The following is a 21,951-nucleotide window of genomic DNA, read 5'->3' on the forward strand; positions in this document are numbered from 1 at the left end:
AGACAGGCAGTGCAGGAGGCCAGCTGTCTGAACCTGCTCAGCCCAGGTACCTGACACACGAATGGCTCTGAGATGCCTGACACACGAATGGCTTTGCAATGACCAGCCGAGCCGTGTCTTGATGACAACCGTGGAACTGACCACGAACACAATATGCCCAGCTGAGACCTTCCCAACCTACTGACCCAACATCAAGGGCACAGTAAGAGGTTCTCTTAAGCTGCTGGGTTTGGGGTAAGTTGTTAACCCAGCAAGAGATACCATGCTCAACAATATCTCCTAAAAAACTCTTTTTTTCGTTACTAAAAATTGAACCCAAAAGATAACTTTTTCAGCCTACATTTACGAAGCAACCATCTTCAGATAAAACTTCCATTTCTCATTCCACATACAAGTGCTGAACACGCCAAGACTACTTACATATCACCTCACAGGAGCACCTACCTTGATACCAAAAGTGAACACTGTCATTATGATTTTAAATATGAGTGCCAAGCATAACTGCCATATAGCTGAATATACTCCAAGGCCTGCTGGACGATCAGGAATGTCATCAACGATTTTACTGGCATTCATGTCATTTCTGTAGTCACAGAGAGAAGAGGATTCCAGGGGGCCGCAGTCTGTGAAAAGCTCTTTAATCAGTTCGCTGGTGTTGAGCCTCGTGTAGGGATTAGGGAAAGCTGCCACGGCAGTGATGGCTGCAACAATGATGACCTCGAGAACAGGATACTTTCCAAACTTGGTGGATTTGCGTCGGCGGCACCAGGCAATATTTGCCCTAATGAAAAAGGCTCCCCAAAGCCCTCCAAATACCCCGAGGAGAATAAAAGGAAACAGTTCAAAAAGGTACCACGGTGTATGATACTCCACATAAAAAAGGACCAGACGGCTATTACCAAATGGATTGATGGATCTCAAAACAAATGCAGCCACTAAAGCAGCAAAAAATGATCTCCATAAAGTTTTTAGAGGAAAATAATAGCTAACCTAAAAAAAAAGGAAAAGAAAAATTAATGCTGTAATTTTATAAGATAGTTCTGATATCTTATAACTTGAACGGTAAATATCAACACTCTAAATATTGCTGCAGCTAGAATGTACATATAATGGATTTTACCGTGGTAAGAAAAATACCACTATTTAGTAACTTTGGCTATCACATCATTACTAATTCACGGTATCAACTGATTATAAATGTCTAATAATTATTTAAGATACCTAGCGTTGTGTTATTTTTAAAATGAGCTTCAATGCCAATTCAATCATGGTAGTTAAGAATAAATGTACCACCACCAACTCCTGTTAGTTCATAAAGAAGTATTTAATTTCCCTCTTAGATATTAAAGCAAAAAGAAGGACATAAACAACTGGGGGAGAAAAGTAAATTTTAAACATTTCTAAGTCACATCTTCGTGTAAATGTGTAAAAACTCTTAAGCACCAGTGAGAACACAAAAACGAAATATTCCACTGAAGCGACTGGGATTATTTCCTTAAACATCAATAATTGCCACAGAAATAATCACACAAGGAAAACTTAAAAAGATGACTTAGAAACTGATTAAAAACCTTTAAATAAAAACAAGGCTATAATTTAGCCAATAAGGACTGTTTCCAATATTTTCTATTTGTGCTTACTCTTAATTATGTTCAACAAAGTTAAATTTTAAATAATCAGTAACATTTTATACATGAATAATATTTTTAAAGACTTTTCTCAATAAAGAACATACATATTACTTTTCATGACTTTTTAATGTAAGAAAGAGTGAAAAATAACTATGAAAATAAATTTGAAAACTTAAAAGCAAATCCTGTATCTATTACACTAGCTATAAAACTGAAAAGTGTGCCAAAATACATGTGCAATGGTAATTAAACATAATTTTAATTGCTGGCGGTGGTTGTTTTTAACCTACCTCTTCCAGGCTGAAAAGAACTCCTCCGATTGGTGCACCAAAAGCTACAGAAACACCTGCAGCTGAGGCAGCTGATAGCACCTACAAAGAGGATGCGGGTTATTTCACATGTTCTTATAAACTCAAATATACCAAACACAAATTCTTCATGTTACTCAAATTTTCAAAATGCCCTTCTGAATTTAACTCACATGTCTCTCTCTCTCTCCAAGCAAAGGCAAACATTTCTGCTAAAAAGATTTTCTTCTCTTCTGCTTTAATTGAAAGGTCACTCTTATATTCAATATCCAGTCAAAACACATTTGTGCGAGATACACCAATGTAATAAGCAGGATGTAAAGAAAAGGCAATGACCACAGACAACCTTCGAGATGCGTAATTGAGGACACGAGTGGAGAGACCAGTGGAGAGAGCTGTTTGTTTGTTTTTAAACAGGATATTATTTCTTCAGATTTTGGAGCTCACTGCTGCATCATTAATAATTACTCTAGCCCACATGCTAGTGAAATGTCCAGGGAACTTAAAACCTATCGACCTCCCTACAGGTTCAGTTCCCTAAGTCCTCTGAAGAGTCTGCTACTGCCCCCTTGGGAGCCTCAGGTGAGGGTACAAACCATGGCCACCCGAGGGCGCACGCCCAGCACAGGTCACAGCAAGGAAGAAACAGCACTCACGGTCCTCCCTCCAGTCCCCAGGCGGCCACTGAACGCTGCCCACCTCCCACCAGGGCGAAGCCAAACACACATATCAAGTCACTGGGCATCTACTGGTAATCAAGTACTTTTCTGTGTCTTTACTCCTTTTACTACTTTACTCAGTAAATATCTGAGGCTACCAAAGCATTTCCTCAAATGGTGAATTCTGACATCTCTGAAAGAGAAATTTGAAATAATAAAAATGAAATTGTAAGTGTTAAGAGCACAAACTCCATAGTCAGGCTCCACAGTCAGTAGCTGGTAAACTAAAAATGAACAAATACTTGTTTTAATTAAATTGTACCCGGCTTTAGAAGGCAGACTGCTTATTTGGGGGAGGAGGGAGAGCAAATCTAACTTACTATTTTGAGTTTTTTTCCACCAACAGGATTGCAGACAACAGACTTAACTGAATTCTCTGATTCTATGTTTAATATAATAGAATTTTACAATCAAGCTAGCACCCACATACTTAAAAGTCACAGATGTTTTCGTCTGTTTCATAAATATCTAAGAATCACTTAATTTAAACACGTCAAGGAAGTGGTCAAGGGAAGAAGGCCAAAACACGAAGCCTAAATGCTTTCAACTAACGTGTGAACTCTAGTCATTTACGCGCCAAGGTGTCAGAATCAAGTTTATGTCATAAACATTACTAATCCTCACAGTGTGCACATTAAAATCTGGGTGAATTTAATTTCTATAATATTTTCTAATAAACAAATTTTTGTACTTATAATGAGTAAATAAAAATTAAAATCGAGGGCTCCCCTGGTGGCGCAGTGGTTGAGAGTCTGCCTGCCGATGCAGGGGACACGGGTTCGAGCCCTGGTCCGGGAAGATCCCACATGCCGCGGGGCAACTGGGCCCGTGAGCCACAACTACTGAGCCTGCGCGTCTGGAGCCTGCGCTCCACAACGAGAGGCCGCGACAGTGAGAGGCCCGCGCACCGCGATGAAGAGTGGGCCCTGCTCGCTGCAACTAGCGAAAGCCCTCGCATAGAAACGAAGACCCAACACAGCCAAAAATAAATAAATAAATAAATGTTTAAAAAAAAAAAAATTAAAATCGTACCCCACAAATGTCAAGGTACAATAGCAAGTAAAGGAACTGCACTGGGTAGACAAATGCAGTTGAGACTGGGGAAACAGGAAGGGACCGGGCTCCCAAAGTCTAGAGCTAATAAGAAGGTCCCAGGAGCCCACTTTTCTTCTAGAAAATATCCACACCAACCTAGAAACATCAGGGGAACTCTATGATATATCAAGTTGAAAGGTCTCCTAGACGATCTCAGGCAAGACGAAGTCCTGTATCCCTTTAACGTGAATCTCTGATGTACCCTCAGGAGGTTAAAGACCCTTCGAGCTTCCCTAAGGTGCCACAGAGCTCTGTGAGATGACACACCTCTCCCACTGGGCATCAGACACCTCCTCCAGAGGAAAACAGCTGGTGAGATGGTCCACCCCAGGAGAAACACTGATCCGGAGAAACAGGAGTAAAACAATGTTACATTTGGGAAACACTCCAGAGGAGGAGAGGTGTCAGGCAAAGCAAAAACAAATGCAAATCTTTGTGAAATGCAGCTGAAACCAACGACACCAGGCCCTCTAAACCTCCCTGAAATACAGGAGTGAGCCGCACTGGGGATGGACTCCAGACAGACTCTGGAGATCATTCAGAACACATTAAAATTGTAATCTGAATACAGAATGTATCCACCGCGATCCTTACACTAGGAGATTCTTCACTGATTATGGAACAGATGTTCGTCTGTCAAATAAACAACAGAAGACGCTTACCTCTCTTTTCTTGGCTTCATTTGTGCTGTACTTGGGAAAGAGGTAGGAAAAGATATTTCCACAGCAACAGGCAACGTGCACCAAGGGCCCTTCTTTCCCTAAACTCAAACCTGATGCCACAGCCAGTACTAATGTGATGGTTTTAATCATTAAAGTCCATTTTCCCAAGTAGCCTCTGATGATGAATCCACTCAAAATAGTTTTAATCTACAAAGGAAAGATCAAGGCAGCTTAATTTCCTTTAAGAAACATGAGACCTTAACTAATAGATTACTCTCTTGTTTTACTCACCCTGCAAATTTTGGTGGACAATGGAAAGATTCACAATTCATTTTCTGAAAGCTTGAACTGTTATGCTCTATGTAATAAATCTGTAACGTATTCTAATTCTCTTCCCCAACAAGGACAGAAGGCAACCCTATCTCATGAACAAAACTAAAATACCAGGCCATGTTAAGGGGCTACAGACTTCAATGCAAGGGGCATAATTACATAACCAGCAAATGGTAAAGTGGGATATTTCTGTTACAGACATATAATAAAGTTAGATACATTTCAGACATTCTGTGTCAGAAATAAAGATATTTTGCCTTTAAAGATATTGTGCCTTCTCAGAGTACTATAATAATGTGTAATATTTTCCTTTATATTAAGAAGGATGAGTGACAACTGCTGAATACTACACAGCATTGCTCCTTATTAAAGATATTCTTAATTAATACAGCTTTAAAATCACTAAAATTGTTTTTAAAAGCAATGCACTAGAAAGAGCTAGTAACTTATTTGAGACAGAAAAATAAAAAGGGAAAAGAAAAGAAATAAGTTCACATCATGTTCAATCCTAAGTATATTCTTCTTTAAGTCACTGTTGATAAAAAATAAAACCCAGAAGTTTGTACTATGGACCCACTATGATCAAATATTTATTTTAAAGTACAAAAGGGTTATAAATGTTATCTGCCAAATTCAAGGATTATTAACTTATCTAATTAAAAGATAGTTATAAAAAGAAAATGAACGTAATCAAATCCAGTTCATATGAGCAAAACATCAACTAAGTCACCAAAGAACTTGAGGCTGCAAGATACTTTCCAGGTTCTTGGTGTTTAGCTCAGGGCTGATATTCGTTTAGTCATGTGCGAAATTAGTGGTGAGGAAAAAAAAATCAACCTCCACAACAAACAATGAAATGAGTATGGGGAAGAATTTCTTTCAACGATGTCTACTATCAGCTGACATTTAAAAAATTTCCTTTTTCATATTACAGACAAACCACTTCCCCAGAAAAACCACTACTTTTCCCCCCTACAGGCAAAAAGATAAGTATCACAACTGCAAAATGGTGATGACACTAAACACTGCATGGCTTACCTCTGGAATCCCAGAGCCACAGGCATACGGAGCAAACACCTTCACCAGGGAAACGGCAAGAAAGGCGAAACTCAAGGCCCAGAAGATGTACATTATGTAGTTCATGATGTACGAACCAGGACCCTAAGCAACAAACAGTTCAATAGCATGAACTTAATTTACGGGCACCACTAATTCAAGTGCTTGCCACCTAAGCAGCTTGGGTAAAACTTGTAGAAGGCTCCTGGTTTACTGCCACAATAATAAAAGCTTTACATGAACAAAATATTTAAGTAGAGTCTAAAAACATATTTGTATACGTACCAAGGAGACCATCTATTTAATATTTTTCCTAGCTTCTTCCTGATCCTCAAAGTCTTGTTGCCAAGAATCTCGGCTGCACTTCAATCTCCGCCAACCCACAAACCACTTTTTGGAAACAGTTGGTGAAGACAAAACTACCTTCACACTCAGATTTCATTTTGCTGCGATTCTCCTGAAGATTAAGTGAGAAACAGCAAACTGCCCATCTCACCAGCAGATATATTCTTTTCAGTGCTAAAATTCAGCTATGACAAAATTTAAAGAACATCTCCATATCTTACCATGTAACCATGTATCTATATATAAAATATAATAGTCTAACTTCTGAAATGTTTTTTATAGAACATCAACAATAGTAAAATACTCATTTAAAAACTGTCATGCCACAAAGAAAAATCTAGGCATTTCTGCAAGATATCTCCAGTTAGAAGCCTTATTTTCACTAAAATTTTTGATAATTCATACTTCCCAAACCACTGTGATGTATTATGTTAATAGGCACTCTGTGGTTACACAGCTCCTACTGCACTTCTTTTCTACAATAAGAGATACGTTTTACGTCATAACCCAGCAGATGTGTATGTGGCTATGCAGTTAATAGAAGAGCCTCTTCAAACAGTGCCTACATTTTACTCACGGCAACGTATTCTCATAGTTTCCGTTCTATCCTATTACATATCTTTCTTTATTTTCCTTCAATGCAGCTGCAGTCATCTAACATATGATTAATTCTATAATTAAATGAATTGGAGACTCATTTCACGGTATCAATTATTAATTCACTTTGAGACAAAGCAAGACTCACCTCCGCTTGCCCTATGATTAATTCCGCCCAGGTTTTCCACTGTGGACATTTATCCCTCTCCTCAAATGTGGTTTCATTAGACCCCCAGCAACACTGTTCGTGGTTGTACCACAGTGCACTAAGGCAGATGCCCTCCTTGAGGTCAGTCATCCAGTCGGCGGCGATGTCTATTAAACCAGCCAATGCCCCTGGAAAAAATGTTGGAGGTGGTGAAAACAGGCAGTCCATTTCTGGGGAGCCCAGAACTATCAGGTTAAAAGGGTCAAGGAAAGCTGGGGACTCCCTACAAATAAAGGGTCATAAAGGGAATACTACACAAATTTAAGATTTCAAATCGTATTAGAAATAAGTTTCTATTACTTTTTTAAAAGTGTAAATAGCTATTCTTTAAAATCAAACTGTTATTCTTTGCTTGAAATTAAAACTACTTACATCATTAAAATTCACTGTGATTTTTAAAATGTGTCGGAATCTTCCAAAGACAATCACCTGGCAGGAGGGGCTCATCTCAGGTTGTGAAGTCATAGTTTTTACTAGTGTCTTTTAATCTGAAACCTAATCCGTAGATTTACAAAGGATCTCAAGCTCATTAAAATGGAATATCCGTTAGAATTAGTGAAACTCATGGCATTAATGAATTACTGTCACAGACTATCAGGGTTTTTTTTTCTTTTAACAGAAAATCAAATATACCAAGATCATCTTACTGACAGAGTACAGAGAATACACAGATTTATGGTCAAAATCTAGGTCCTTCTCATATAAAAAGATCAATGGGTCACATAAACAGTGGCCAGCCAATAAGGGTATCAGATTGCCTCTACTCTACACAAATTTTAACTTTCCCTTGTGTTCTTCAGGACAGAATCTTCCACAGTGGAAGCTGAAAGTCAGTAAAACAGCCCTTCGTGTTTGTTTTCACATCTTCAACTGCTATGAAAGTCTCACCCAGAGGGCCTCTGGGCGCGGTGCAGCCCACACGGAGCTTAAGTGTGGGCTCTGACCGTGGCCTGCTGACTCTCTAGCTACATGACCTCGGTCAAGTCGCTTAAGCTCTCTGTGCTTAGTCCCCTCGGCTGTTAAGACTCAGACCATAGGACTGCCATGAGGTTTACACACACGTAAAGCTTCTGGAACAGTGTATGACACACAGGAAGCACTCAATAAATATTAGCTATTTACTGTGATGTTAACATTAAAATATACCTCACTGATCATCTGGTCCAAACCATGTGTTTTACAGATAAAGAAACAGAGCGAGAAAGGTCAGCCCAGTTGGATAGACACGTACGCTGACAGAGCCAAGGCTAGAACTCTGTGCCTCCTGCCTCCTAGTCTTATATTTAAGAAGATTTTTTTGAAGGAAAGAAACAAATGCTTCTGAAAATCGAAAAGTACCTGAAAAAAAACTGCAAGAAGAAGGGGAGAACTGTTTATTATCCTGTTAACCAAAAAGGGGTTACATTAAAAATTTTCTTTACCTGATGCCAATCCTGTTAGTGTTACTACTAGCCATCCTGACCACGCATCATACAAACTTTTTGTCATTTCCCATGCTGATTCTTTCTTTCTGCTGTTGATCTGAAATTAGAAATGTTTATGCTTCATTTTCCAAACTACGAACAGAAGCCAGAGTTCTAGAATCTAACAATTTTCTCAGTTACTATACATGGAACAGTACTTTCTAAACTAAATAATGGGCTAAGTGAGTTTGGGGCAGAATCACGAGGTCAGACACCTGTGACCCAGATGACAAGCATTTACCCAGAAATCTGTATTTTTAACAAGAACCACAGGATGAGAGCAAAGGGGTCCACAAACCACATAAAGCCTGACACAGACTGTTTTAAACTGAATCAATCTTAGCTGGTATACATCTTTTATATTAACAGAAATAAGACATTATAGCTTGAAATGTCTGCCATTCCCTGCTCATTCTCTGCTTCTAGCAGTTAAGTGGAACATAACAGTCTTTAAAAGGTAAGGTCAGTGAGTAAACAGTACTATGCCCATAAATGCAGTACAAAGCAGTCATGTGAATAGAGGGGCTGCCAAAATGTGTAGGCCTGTAACATGCGGGAAAGGAGCGCTCCAATCCCAGGGGAAGGGTCCCATCACCGTGTAAGGCAGAAACGTCCTCTACAAATACAGAGCAGGAGGTAAGATTCGCAGGACGGCAACAGATTTGATTTCTAGATCTCACTCTAAGACACAAGAGGGCAAGTCTCTCCTCTCTTCCTAAGAAATGATCCCTAACTTGCCCAAACCTCTTCTGTCCTCCTACCATGGCTGCTTCACAGAGCCACATTCTTGGGCCAGGACTTCAGTGCCCCTTCATCCCACGGGAGGACCACAGCCGGAACTCAATGATCTGGCCTATTTCAAACATGTGCTCTATTTTAAGCCACAAGGCTCCATTCAAAAGACTCAGTAAGTTCTAAATTGAATGCGGCAATTTTTTTTCCTTCTATATTATAAGCAACCAATCACAGATATTAACCATTCTTTAGAATCGAAGGTAGGTCATTCCTTTCAAAAACAATAAACCTCATGTTGCTTCTTCCTCTAAGTAAGAATGACTGTAATGTTTAATGAGATATAACATTAAGTAAAAATTTGAAAATCATCTAAATGTTCATCAATATAGTACTGGTTAAATAAATTGCAGTACATCTATGTCATGAAAAACCTCTGTGGCCATTAAAAAAGAATGAGATAAATGCAGTATCATTTGGGGGAGAAAGGCAAGGTGTAAGTGTGTATAGGATGCTACCATTTATCTAAGAAAAATAAATAAATATATATGCTTGCATTTTAAAAAATAAAGGGACAAAACATAACATTGAAAGTGTGAATCATTACCTGTAAGAGGAGGAAGGCAATAAGTTGGGAGGCGCAGGGACTATAAAAGAAAGTAATTTGTATGTGTAACCCTAGTGGGTGAAACACTAAGGACAAAAAGTATCGTAAAAAAAGAGAACACTAAAACTCTTCAGTAAGCATATTGCTGGCGAGAGTGTTGGTAGCATAGTTCTGAAATAACACATCTGCTGTGTGTGTGTTGTGAGGAGAATCAATGCATGTGATGCTGAGATTCTGGGCTTGGCTGAAAGGAGATACAGGTTTAAGGACTACAAGTCAAATGAAAGCCCTACAGCATTGAATTTAAATTAGAAGGTTCCTCTAAACTTAAAGAGGCTAGAAACAATGGCCAGCCTGCAAGCAGTAAGAGCCTCCGGCGCTCAGGCTGCCTGTGTACCATTTTCCTTCAAAGGAACCAGAGCTCCTTGGAGAGGTCCAGGTTCGGTGCAGGAAATGTGTAACATGAGCCAGGATTATCTTGTCTTCCCAGAATACATCAAAGTCTACAAAGCATAGGCCAAAGGACTCACATACCAACCTAAATAAGTTGCCACTGGTCAGAAATGGAATAACATGGGCATCAATAAGGATAATAATTGTGATGATTAAAACACATCAAATATGTTTAGACCCATGAAGATACAGAAACAGCAACCAAACAAGCAAACCAAAACCTCACTGGTCAACTCTGAGGATGCTAGGGAGCCATGAGGTGTCAAACCTCCTCCCTTCTCTGTACAACCCGAACTTGAGGGAATCCAGGTAACTGGTGTGGGAAGGTTCTCTTTATAGAAAAAGTCAAGTTAATAAATAAAAATGGAATGAGAATTAGATTGCTACCATCCTGCGAAACATTGACATAAATATTTGAAATGATATAATGCTGAATTTGCTTCAAAATAAGCTGGGGGGGTGGGCAGCTTCCCTGGTGGCGCAGTGGTTGAGAGTCCGCCTGCCGATGCAGGGGACACGGGTTCGTGCTCCTGTCCAGGAAGATCCCATGTGCCGCAGAGCAGCGGGGCCCATGAGCCGTGGCCGCTGAGCCTGCACGTCCGGAGCCTGTGCTCCGCAACGGGAGTGGCCACAACAGTCAGAGGCCCGTGTACCGCAAAAAAATAAAAGTAAGCTGGGGTAGGAGGGCTACAAGGATAATTAAAAGTTTAGGGGAAAAAGGAATTAGATAGCTATACGCACTAATATAGAAACTTTTCTTTCTTTTTAATTTGATGCTTTAAGAACAACAGTAAGAACATCTACGTGTAGAACTTCCCAGCTTTAACAGAGTTTTATGCTTATATAAGCATATATTAAAGCACTGAAAATGATATTTGACTTACTTAGAAAGAGATGATTGATGTGAATAGCTAGGACACTCACTGACTACTTCACTTATTGTTATATTATTTGAAATGTTTTCAAGGACCATGGACTACTTTCATAACCAGAGGAAAAAAGGGATGTGTTGTGGTTTTAGCTTCAGTTTTCTTTACAATTTTATAAACACGGTATCTATGGACCCTTTCCTACCCCTCACTTGAGAACACACTTAAACCCTCCCTGAATATGTCAGTGACTCTAAAGTAATATAATTCCAAGTATAACTGTGTTTACCTAACAATCACACAAGGTAAGGAATTTATAGTGTGTCTGATTTAGGCACACTGGATTAAAACAGTGGTTCTCGGGGGCTTCCCTGGTGGCGCAGTAGTTAAGAATCCACCTGCCAATGCAAGGGACATGGGTTCGAGCCCTGGTCAGGGAAGATACCACGTACCGTGGAGCAACTAAGCCCGTGCACCACAACTACTGAGCTTGTGCTCTAGAGCCTGTGAGCCACAACTACTGAGCCCACGTGCCACAACTACTGAAGCCTGAGCACCTAGAGCCCATGCTCCGCAACAAGAGAAGCCACCGCAATGAGAAGCCCGCACACCTCAACGAAGAGTAGCCCCCGCTCACCACAACTAGAGAAAGCCTGCGCGCAGCAACAAAGACCCAGCACAGCCAAAAATTAAAATTAACATTAAAAAAAATTAAAAAAAAAAAAAAAAACAGTGGTTCTCATGGTGTGGCCCAGACACCCTGTGTGTCCCTGAGACCTTTTCTCAGGGGTCTTCATGGTCAAAGCTATTTTCATAGTAATATTAAAACACGATGTGCCTTTTTCACCATGTTGATGCTTTCACTGACAACGCAAAAGTGATAACATAACTGCTGGGTCCTCAGCAGAGTCAAGGCGGTGGCATCCAAACACCCTGGCAGTCATCACATTCTTCACAGCCACTTAGAGCTAAAAGGTAAGTTAAGGGCCAGTTTCACTTTGAAACGTCTTTGAGGAAGCAGTAAAAAGTATTGCGCCCAGTCTACTGAGGCTTCCTAACATTGCGTGTGGTGACGGAAGTATACACACAGCACTTCTGATGCAAGCTGAAGCTGGAGGCGAGGCCTTGAGGAAAAGCACCTGTGCGATCTACCTGAGCTGCAAAATAAACCACTTCCATGGAACACCCATATTACTTGAAAGAAAACCACCAAGGTTTTTCAGACTTGGAAATTTGACAGGTATTTTTCTCAAAAATGAACCAAGTAAGCCTGTCATTTCAAGTAAAATGTGTATTTGTTTCCAATGATAGAATTTGAGCTTTCAAGTAAAAATGAATGTTAGAAAACTTGTAGCCATCACTATAAGAATGACAGATCCCAGTCCTTAAAGACTTTTCTGAGGAGATCAGTGTTGATATTAACAAATGTGCCTTTTCTGATATTGTATAATGATATGGTGTAATGAAAGTGTCAACTATTGAAAGAACTGCATGAATCAATGAATCACTATTTTTTTCTTTCTTTTTTTTTTAATTTTTAATTTTTTACTATTTTTCAAAGGATCATGGCATAATATTACAAAATCATCCATTCAAAGTTCAACAGGAACCAAGAGATTTTAATGTAATAGGAGACAAAAAGTTCATTGACGCAGTTTCAGATTACACAGTGCATCTAACCTTTAAGAAACTACCACTTGTCACTGTCACTGTCATGCCGTATCAAAGAATATTCACAATGATCTGAAAAGGTTATTAAAATACTCCTGGCTTTTCCAACTACACATCTGTGTGAGGCTGGATTTTCTTCACGTACTTCAATCAAAACATATCACAACAGATTGTAGCAGCAGATATGAGAAACCAGCAGTTTTCAGTAAACCAGACAACAATCAATGAATGATTTATAAAGATGTAATACAATGTCACTCTCTCATTAAATATTTTTTATTTTGGAAAATAGTTATTTTTCATAAAAATATGTTTTGTATGTTAACATGTAATGGGTTTGTTATTGTTACTTTTAAATGAATTAATATTTTTGAAATTTCTCAGTTTTAGTATCTAATATGGTATTACCTCTTATTTTCATTTACACTCCATTTATAATGTTCCCAGAAAAGGTAAATATTGACTGATGAAGCTCAGAAGCAGTACTTTTCATAAACAATATAATCTAAGTCCAACTTTAGGTTTAATACACATATATACATTATTATGAAAGGTAATACCTAATTTGTACAAGCCATTATTTCATTTACAAGTAACTTTCAGAGCTCAAATTTGCAAACGGCCTTTTAGAATTTGGATTTTTATTTTCAAGAGATTTTTTTTTTCTCTTTTAAAATTATTTTTGGATTACACTGTATCAGTAAGGCACAGTCGACAACAAAAAGTTAACGTAAGTTGTAGTTTTTAGCAAAAGCCATTCTTTTTTTGATTAGTGATTCATTACAACATTCAATATGCCCTATACAGGACTCAATTTGAGAAATATCTCAGAATTTAAAACCAAGAAAGGAGATAAAAGAAAACAGCAAAACCCCGGGAAACTATCTCCCCAGTAAGCTGCTTCTTTTTCCAACAACTGAAATTATGTAATACGTCTCCTCTTTTGCCGTAGCTGCTGTGCTGCTCAAAGCCAGATATCATGCTGACTGCTACATCTTGAACTTGGCTTCCTCCTCCCTCAATTCACATGCCGCGTTTTCCCTTTCCTTCCTGCTTTGTCTTACTATACTTCTTTGATTTTAAGCTACTTCAAATCCTTTCCAGAAAGACATGGGATATAAATAAACGTTTAAAAAATTACATAGAGAAAAAACATATTACTTATAAAATGTAGGAATTTACTCGAATGTACTTTTAACGTATAACATATTTTGGCAGGCCAAGGTCACATATTACTAAATGATCTGACTGTGCACTGTGATTTTAAAGATTACTGGAAACACTCACCCGTCTATGCCTTTCCCTGTCTTTACATCTCTCCCGCACCCAATCGATGGTGTGGAAATCGTCATAGGTACCCACACCGGGGATGGGTTCATCCAGAAGGTCCAGCAGGTGGGTGGAACTGCTGATGCTGCCTCCGTTTGTCATTGTGTAATGAGTTCCTACAAAGCAAAAAGGGGACAATGAGTGTGTTCTATGAGACACAATGGTGAACTATGCTGCCTCCTCAGCAGTTCATTAGGGATTCATAAAGAAATAGTTATCACTCGAAATAATTACACTAAAACAGAGGAAGGAAAGCATTAGAAAAATTCATCTGAGACTTGGAAATAGGCAAAAAGACTATGGCATGTCCTTTCCCACTCACACACTTCCCCCTAAATCAGCTTTGTCATCAAGCTGGTTCCCTCATTAGAGTTAAATAAATATTTGACAAGTGTCCACTATGTAACAGACTTGAAGGTACAAGGAAGGAGACATAGACAATTCACAAAAAATAAAAACTGGCTATTAAATTTGAAAAGAAGTTCAATCTAACACAGAAAAAGAAATGCAGATAAAACCTACAATAGCATTTTCCTCTATCAGATTGGTAAAGATTAAAAAAGCTGGCTAACGCACTGAGTTGGCAAAGTTATGGGGAAAAGAGGGCCTGCCACAAAAGCATTAGTTTCAGTATAAACTTGTATAACCTCTTTGGGCAGGCAAAGCTACACAGACACTCTCCAACCCAGCGGCCATATATCTAGGAATTCTTCCTGCACTTATCCTTGTACAAGTCCATAAATCATGCACAGTGTGGGGAGAACATCTTACTAGTGCTCCAGAAAGTAGGCAAAAACAAATGCCCAGATGCTTATGATCTAAAAGAGGGGTCAGCAAAAGAGCCAGAGAGCATATCTTTTAGGCTTTGGAGGCCGTAGAGTCAGAACTACTCAACTTTGCCACGGTCGCACAAAAGAAGGCATAGACAATATATAAATGAATGAATATGGCTGTGTTTCAATAATAGTTTATCTACAGGTGAAGAGCGAGATCTGACCCCTGACCCTATTTTCAAGTGCAGATCAGCATGTTTAATTTGAAAATCATTTAGTAAAATTTATTTTGGTTTAAAAGTTACGCTTACATGTATATTTAAATACAGAGAAAACAGTATGAAGAGATATGAAACAACATGTTAATAATGGTTACCTCTGACAAGTAGATTTGTTAGAAAAGCAGAGAATGAACTTTGTCTGCATAACCCTTGTAGGTATATAAACATACCTATCAATATCAATGAAAATTACTTTTCTAAATAAACACACACACTATTAATAGGGATGTGAATGGGACTGAGAATAAAGGAATCCTAATGGATCTAACAATTAGGTAAGTGAAAAGAGCAACAAACTGCTACCAAAAGGCCCAGATGCTAGCCTTAGACAGCTAAGTCACTTTGGACAACTCATCTTCAAATATTAAGCATCTCAATGATATATGTTATATATCATTTTGTTATACCTTATAACAAAGACGTATAAGCAAAGAAGCATTTGGAATTTTTCTAAAGCCCTAACAATTTAGAAGAGCTGGTACATAATTTCAAACAGGTGATCTTAGCATAAGTGATTACAGATTACATCTTCAAATTAGGTAGCAGTAATATAGATTTTATGCCAAAAATAATCATCTAAAAGTGTATCATTTTAATAAAAATGTACTAACTGATATAGACTATAAGGACTGGCACTACACTAATGTCTAAACAAACACTATAAAAAGAAACCCAAGAAAGCCGTTTATTTTATTCTGTGGCTTTTAAGGAATGGAGCAAAATTTCCAGACCACTCTTGCAGTCTGATGGTTTAAACTGACTTGTTCTCTTTCGTTCACAAAGACACTATCATAAACGTTAAGTCGTTCACCAAAGGATCACGTGGCAAAGCCAGAATCTGAACTGCCCCCCTCGCTATAAACAGCGCCTAGATTAGAGCAGGAGAGGGTCTTGAAGCAGTGGGGCGGTGGGAGGGAAAGACACACACAGCCACCACGCCAAGACAGGGACTCATTTTGTTACTGTTCAGACAGAAACCAAACAGACGTCACTGTGGGTTGCAAGCTCTGTTTCTTGATCATTCAAAGAGGCGGTATTAGGAACAAGCATTAACACAAAAAGGGTTAGTATTTCAAACAATGTAATAAGTACTGAATATTGTACTAATAAACTTAATGTCTCTTCACTTCTACCAGATAGAACACAGTTCTCTCTTACCTCGCCATTTAATACATTTGTGCTTGCCTTGGAAAGGTGTAAAACTTCTAAAAGGAGAGGAGTGTACTGATTTCAGTGTTTTGGCAGAAGCCCTCCGGGAATAAATAATCACCATTTTGGCTGAGGGTTTAAAGGCCCAAGCCCTGCAATGGCCCATGCTTGCTTACGTAAAACATATGCTCTAAACCTTCCTCTTCAGCCTTTACATACACACTAGCTCTTTCTTCCTCCCTCTATCCTGACTTTATTTACTAATTTCCACTTTGTGAAAGCTAACTGAAAGGCCACAAATTTTCTTAAGAAAAAGCGACAGGAGAGTAAAAATAATAAGAGCATGTATAATATCTTGACGAATTTCAGAAATCTGACTCCGCTTTCTGTACGATAATACTAAAATTGGTCGTGGTGAGGATGGATTTTGGAGGGAAGCACCGAAGCCTCTATAACATTTAGGAAGACTTCTGGGGGGCTCTGCCCAAAACGCATAATCAGCACTACAAATCTGAGCTGAGGGAAATTCTGCAAGATAAATGGCTTGCGTTCTTCAACAACGTCAAAGTCACGAAAGACAAAGCATGACTGAGGAGCGGCTCTAGATTCAAGGAGACCAAAGAGACAGCCACAGAACATGACCTGTGCACTGGACGAGCACAGCAGGTCTGGGACAGACATGTTTGCGCTGCTGTATTAAAGGACACAGGGCAACAAGCAGCAAATCTGAAAACAGCCTGTAGCTCTAATAACAGTACTGTATCAATGTCAATTTTCTGAGTTTGAAAACTGTACTTAGCTATACATAAGCTATATATCCTTCCATAAGGAAATACACACTGAAGTATTTAGAGGTTAAAGCGTATCACGTCTGCATCTTACCCTTATAGAGTTCAGGAAAAAATTACGTGGTAATTACATGCACCACATACATATAAATAGCCATATAGATTATGTGTTACACAGAAAACAGTAGATATAACAGCAAGAGAAAGAACAAGACACAGGATGAACAAATGTGGTAAAATGTTAACATTTCAGGAGTCTGGGTGAAGGGTATATGGGATTCTCTGCACTATTTTTCAACATCTCTAAGTCTGAAATTAAAAGAAAAAAAAATTTTAAGTCTACTGTGATATATTTTGCAAACTTGAAACTTTTCCCCTATCTGCCCTTATCTGGGTAGAGTTGAAGAGACATGAACTACTGATCTTTTATTATTATCTTTTATGAAAAATCAAAAGCAAAATTTCTATAGCACCTAACAAGCATGCACACAATATGTCACCAGCCCCAGGATGAGAATTCCCAACCGTCTGCACCATGCGGGTACTAAGCAAACACAGTGTATCCCCCCAACAGGCTTCTGAGCTAGGGAGGGGCGGGGAGAGAGCACTATGCCTAATGTCGGAGGCAGCACCACACACACATCCACAGAAGCCCTGTGTTTTGCCTCAGTGACTTTCAAATCATTAGTCTGGAGCAACTATCCTGACATCTAACTTACATAACTACACAGTAATTCAAAAGTCGTGAAAGTCAGATATAAAGTACTCAACTTTTTAAACCAGAGGACCCTGTGCACCGATGATCTATGTTTTGGGACTTTTATGTGTGTCCCTTGGAATTTCTGGGGCTGCCACTGCACATTTTTGGGTAGGAATTAGCCAGAGCAGTTTGTGGCCCCAACAGACTATTTGAAGTCAGTCTGTCCTCTCATGCCTATTTGCTTCTACCTGACACAGCAATGCTGTTTGAAAAAAGCGGAGTATGGGAGAAATGCTGATTGGTCTTGGTTTTGGGGGAGCCCAAAGAAACAGAGATTCACTGTTTCGCCTCTAAATTATTCCGAAAAGAGGTCTGAGTCTTTCTTGTGACTCTTGCTATCAAATCGGCTTAGAAAGTAACCAAGATGGATTTTGCTAGGAAAGTAAAATAACACCCTTTTGCTAGTTGATTACAATATTTCTCTGGCTCTGATAAATATAATTAAAAGGAATCTCCCGGAAGAAAAAGGCAGACATTTCCTTTTTTTTCTTTTTTTGGCTGTGCCACGTGGCATGCGGGTTCTTAGTTCCCCCACCAGAGATAGAACCCATGCCCCCTGAAGTGGAAGCACAGAATCTTAAACACTGGACCACCAGGGAAGTCCCAAAACGCAGACATTTCAATCTGGCTTTAACGTCTCTCCTTTCATCCTGTTTCTTACTGGGTTATTATTAACAAATGAAAGATATATCATATTGAATGCAAAATCAATTAACATATTTTTTATGTTTAAAGTCTGCTTTGGACTTCTCTGGTGGCGCAGGGGTTAAGAATCCGCCTCCAATGCAGGGGACCCAGGTTCGAGCCCTGGTCCGGGAGGATCCCACATGCCGCGGAGCAACGAAGCCCGTGCGCCACAACTACAGAGCCTGCGCTCTAGAACCCACGAGCCACAACTACTGAGCCCACATGCCTCAAGTACTGCAGCCCGCACGCCTAGAGCCCGTGCTCCGCAACAAGAGAAGCCACTGCAACGAGAAGCCCACGCATCACAACGAAGAGCAGCCCCTGCTCACCGCAACTAGAGAAAGCCTGCGCGCAGCAATAAATAAATAAATAAATTTATTTTTTTAAAAAGTCTGCTTTACTATTGCTAAATAAAATTCAAGAATCAGCTGACTATTAAAAAAAAAGGATTCACACTTTTACGTTAGTATGCGTGTGACATCGTTACATGCATTTTCTTTTATAGTTTGTTCTGCCAAACGTGGAAATCTGAATAGTACAAAGAAGGAGAAAAGGAAATACTTTCTGTCCTATTCTAAACTGGGGAGGGAACATTCATTTCTAACAGGATCACAGAAATGCCTATATATCCCACAGCACGAGTAATTTTAAAGGTATTATGTTTCCTAACAATAACAATGGTTTTTAAATGTTCCTAATTATCATTTCTTTGTGTATAGTTCACTGCAACCTAGATTCGTTTAAAGTTTAACTTACATATGATAAAATGAGATGAACACAAATAAATTATATTTGTGTGTTAATAAAATTCTTAGAAGCAACTGTGTAAGTTATCCAGCTTCCCCTCTCCACTTCACCTTATGCATGAATGTAGCACACACCTTGCAGGTAATGCCACAAGCACAAATCAAAGTTCTCTCATACGTGGGACTTCCCTGGTGGTCCAGCAGTTAAGACTCTGTGCTCCCGGACTTCCCTGGTGGTGCAGTGGTTGAGAATCCGCCTCCCAATGCAGGGCACACGGGTTCGACCCCTGGTCCTGGAGGATCCCACATGCCACAGAGCAGCTAAGCCCGTGCGCCACAACTACTGAGCCTGTGCTCTAGAGCCCGCAAGCCACAACTACTGAGCCCACGTGCCACAAGTACTGAAGCCCGGGTGCCTAGAGCCCGTGCTCCGCAACAAGAGAAGCCACTGCAATGAGAAGCTTGTGCACCACAACAAAGAGTAGCCCCCGCTCGCCGCAACTAGAGAAAGCCCGTGCGCAGCAGTGAAAACCCAATGCAGCCAAAAATAAATAAAATAAAATAAAATAATTTATTAAAAAAAAATAAAAAGACTCTGCACTCCCAATGCAGGGGGCCTGGGTTCGATCCCTGCTCAGGGAACTAAGATCCCACATGCCACAACTACTGAGCCTGCACACCGCAACGAAGAGCCCACGTGCTGCAACAATAAATAAATAAATAATAAATTTTAAGCGCATCTCTCTTTCTTTCCTAAAATATTATTTTAAGGGTTGGTTAATTAGAAAATTATAACATGACTTTCCTAAAGCTGTTCTCTGTCCAGAAGACAAAGAGGTCGACAGGATGAAATAAAGGGGTGAGGCCGCACTTCCCCGACAAGGCCTCTCTTTGCCTCAGTAAAAACTCTTGTTATAGGTGCATGAACACAAAATGACATGATTTACTTGGACCTCCCATTTCTCAAAGCATGTGCAGCTCTCACTGATCTATCTGTGGAGACAGTAGCAGAGACGTACCAGGACACCTTTTGGAAATACTACTCATCAGGTTCCTTATCCGACACGATCTCCTCGTCCTCTCCACACGTGTTCCCCACCAATTCAGGAAACACCCACCACCACAGGGAAAGAAACACACAGCAGAACACAGAAAACAACATTCAGCACTGTGGCTTCTTTCACTGTGGGAAAAAAAGTTAGTAACAAGAAAAAGATTAAAAATTTAAAAATTAATTGGAAAAGAGGATGACTAGGTACACGTATGTTCATTGTATATACTGTTTTTAATGCAAACTAACCTAAATGATACAGTACATCACAACAGTTATAGTAGTCTGAAGTCCTTTGAAAATGATATGCATATGCATTTAATGACATGAGATGCTTTTTAGAAAGTATGTTGAGTAATGAAAATATGCTAAAAGCTTATAAATAAATGTGGCTAACTAGATCTTATCTTTTTTTCTTGTATAAAATATTAAAAACTGAAACCAGTTGCCAGTTTAACTATTTTAAACTCTCTTGTTTACTCAATTCCCTCTCCTTGCTTCTCCCACAAACCTTATGTAACTGTGTAGAATTGCTTCTTCATCTGTTCTTTTTTCAATCCAAAGCTTATTGCAGAAACTCTTTTTTACTTAAAACATTTTGAAACCCAGAAACCCACTGCTTACAACTCAAAGGTATTGGCTTTTGAGACTTTGCCTTTTACATGGGTTTCAAAAGCCTGAGTTAGGAACTCAGCCCTTGCTCGCTGCAACTAGAGAAAGCCCACACACAGCAACAGAGACCCAATGCAGCCAATAAATAAATAAATAAGTAAATATATTAAAAAAGGAAATACCATTAAAAAATAAAATAAAATGTATGCCCAATGACCAACCTTTCCATAAAATGGACTTCATATAATTTAAATACCACCAACAATATTTCATAGTTCAAATATCACTAACACTAAAATATCAATACCTCAGCAAGTAGGAAAATTTATCCAATGAGCTGTAACTGGTTTGCAGCTTTCTTGCAAAAATAACTTTATTGATAAGAGGACTTTTTGCCTTGTTTATTTTTTCCCCAGACACAAAAGCATACCTATGTAAACACAACTTTATTATTTATTAACATCTATAATCTAAACAAAGAGTTTTTAAATTATCTGTCGGAAATTTTTTAATTGTTATGTTTTGGTTTTGGTTTTGGGTTTTGTACTGAAGTATGGTTGATTTACAATGTTACGTTAGTTTCAGGTGTACAGCAAAGTGATTCAGTTATACATATATATCTATTCTTTTTCAGATTCTTTTCCCTTATAGGTTATTACAAAATATTGAGTAGACTTCTCTGTGCTATACAGTAGGTCCTTGTTGGTTATCTATTTTATATATAGTAGTGTGTATATGTTAATCCCAAACTCCTCATTTATTCCCCCTGCTTTCCCCCCTTTGGTAACCATAAGTTTGTTTTCTGTGTCTGTGGGTATATTTCTGTTTTGTATATAAGTTCATTTGTATCACATTTTTTTTTTAGATTCCACATATAAGCAATATCATGTATTTGTCTTTCTTTGTCCAGTATGCTTCACTTAATATGATAATCTCTAGGTCCATCCATGTTGCTGAAAATGGCATTATTTCATTTTTTATGGCTGAGTAATATTCCATTGTGTATATGTATGTATGTATGTATAT

General features: G+C 38.9%; 1 protein-coding gene across 7 annotated transcripts in view; it reads right to left on the bottom strand.

Annotated features, from left to right (window-relative positions):
* CLCN3 (chloride voltage-gated channel 3) overlaps window positions 1-21,951 on the bottom strand; it is a 97,655-nt gene that overhangs the window by 24,311 nt on the left and 51,393 nt on the right. For all 7 annotated transcript variants that reach the window (XR_004350248.1, XM_032634137.1, XM_032634138.1 and 4 more), the window contains 7 exons: window positions 14,037-14,194; window positions 8,376-8,475; window positions 6,895-7,082; window positions 5,787-5,909; window positions 4,416-4,622; window positions 1,922-2,002; window positions 445-990 (listed from right to left, as the gene is read on the bottom strand). Coding sequence is in view for 6 of the 7 variants with exons in the window: in XM_032634137.1 (XP_032490028.1) it covers window positions 445-990; window positions 1,922-2,002; window positions 4,416-4,622; window positions 5,787-5,909; window positions 6,895-7,082; window positions 8,376-8,475; window positions 14,037-14,194 (1,403 nt within the window). In the remaining variant the exon portion in view is untranslated. The remainder of the gene's footprint in view (window positions 1-444; window positions 991-1,921; window positions 2,003-4,415; window positions 4,623-5,786; window positions 5,910-6,894; window positions 7,083-8,375; window positions 8,476-14,036; window positions 14,195-21,951) is intronic.

Source organism: Phocoena sinus, chromosome 6 (assembly GCF_008692025.1).
Source record: "Phocoena sinus isolate mPhoSin1 chromosome 6, mPhoSin1.pri, whole genome shotgun sequence".
NCBI classification, from domain to species: domain Eukaryota; kingdom Metazoa; phylum Chordata; class Mammalia; order Artiodactyla; family Phocoenidae; genus Phocoena; species Phocoena sinus.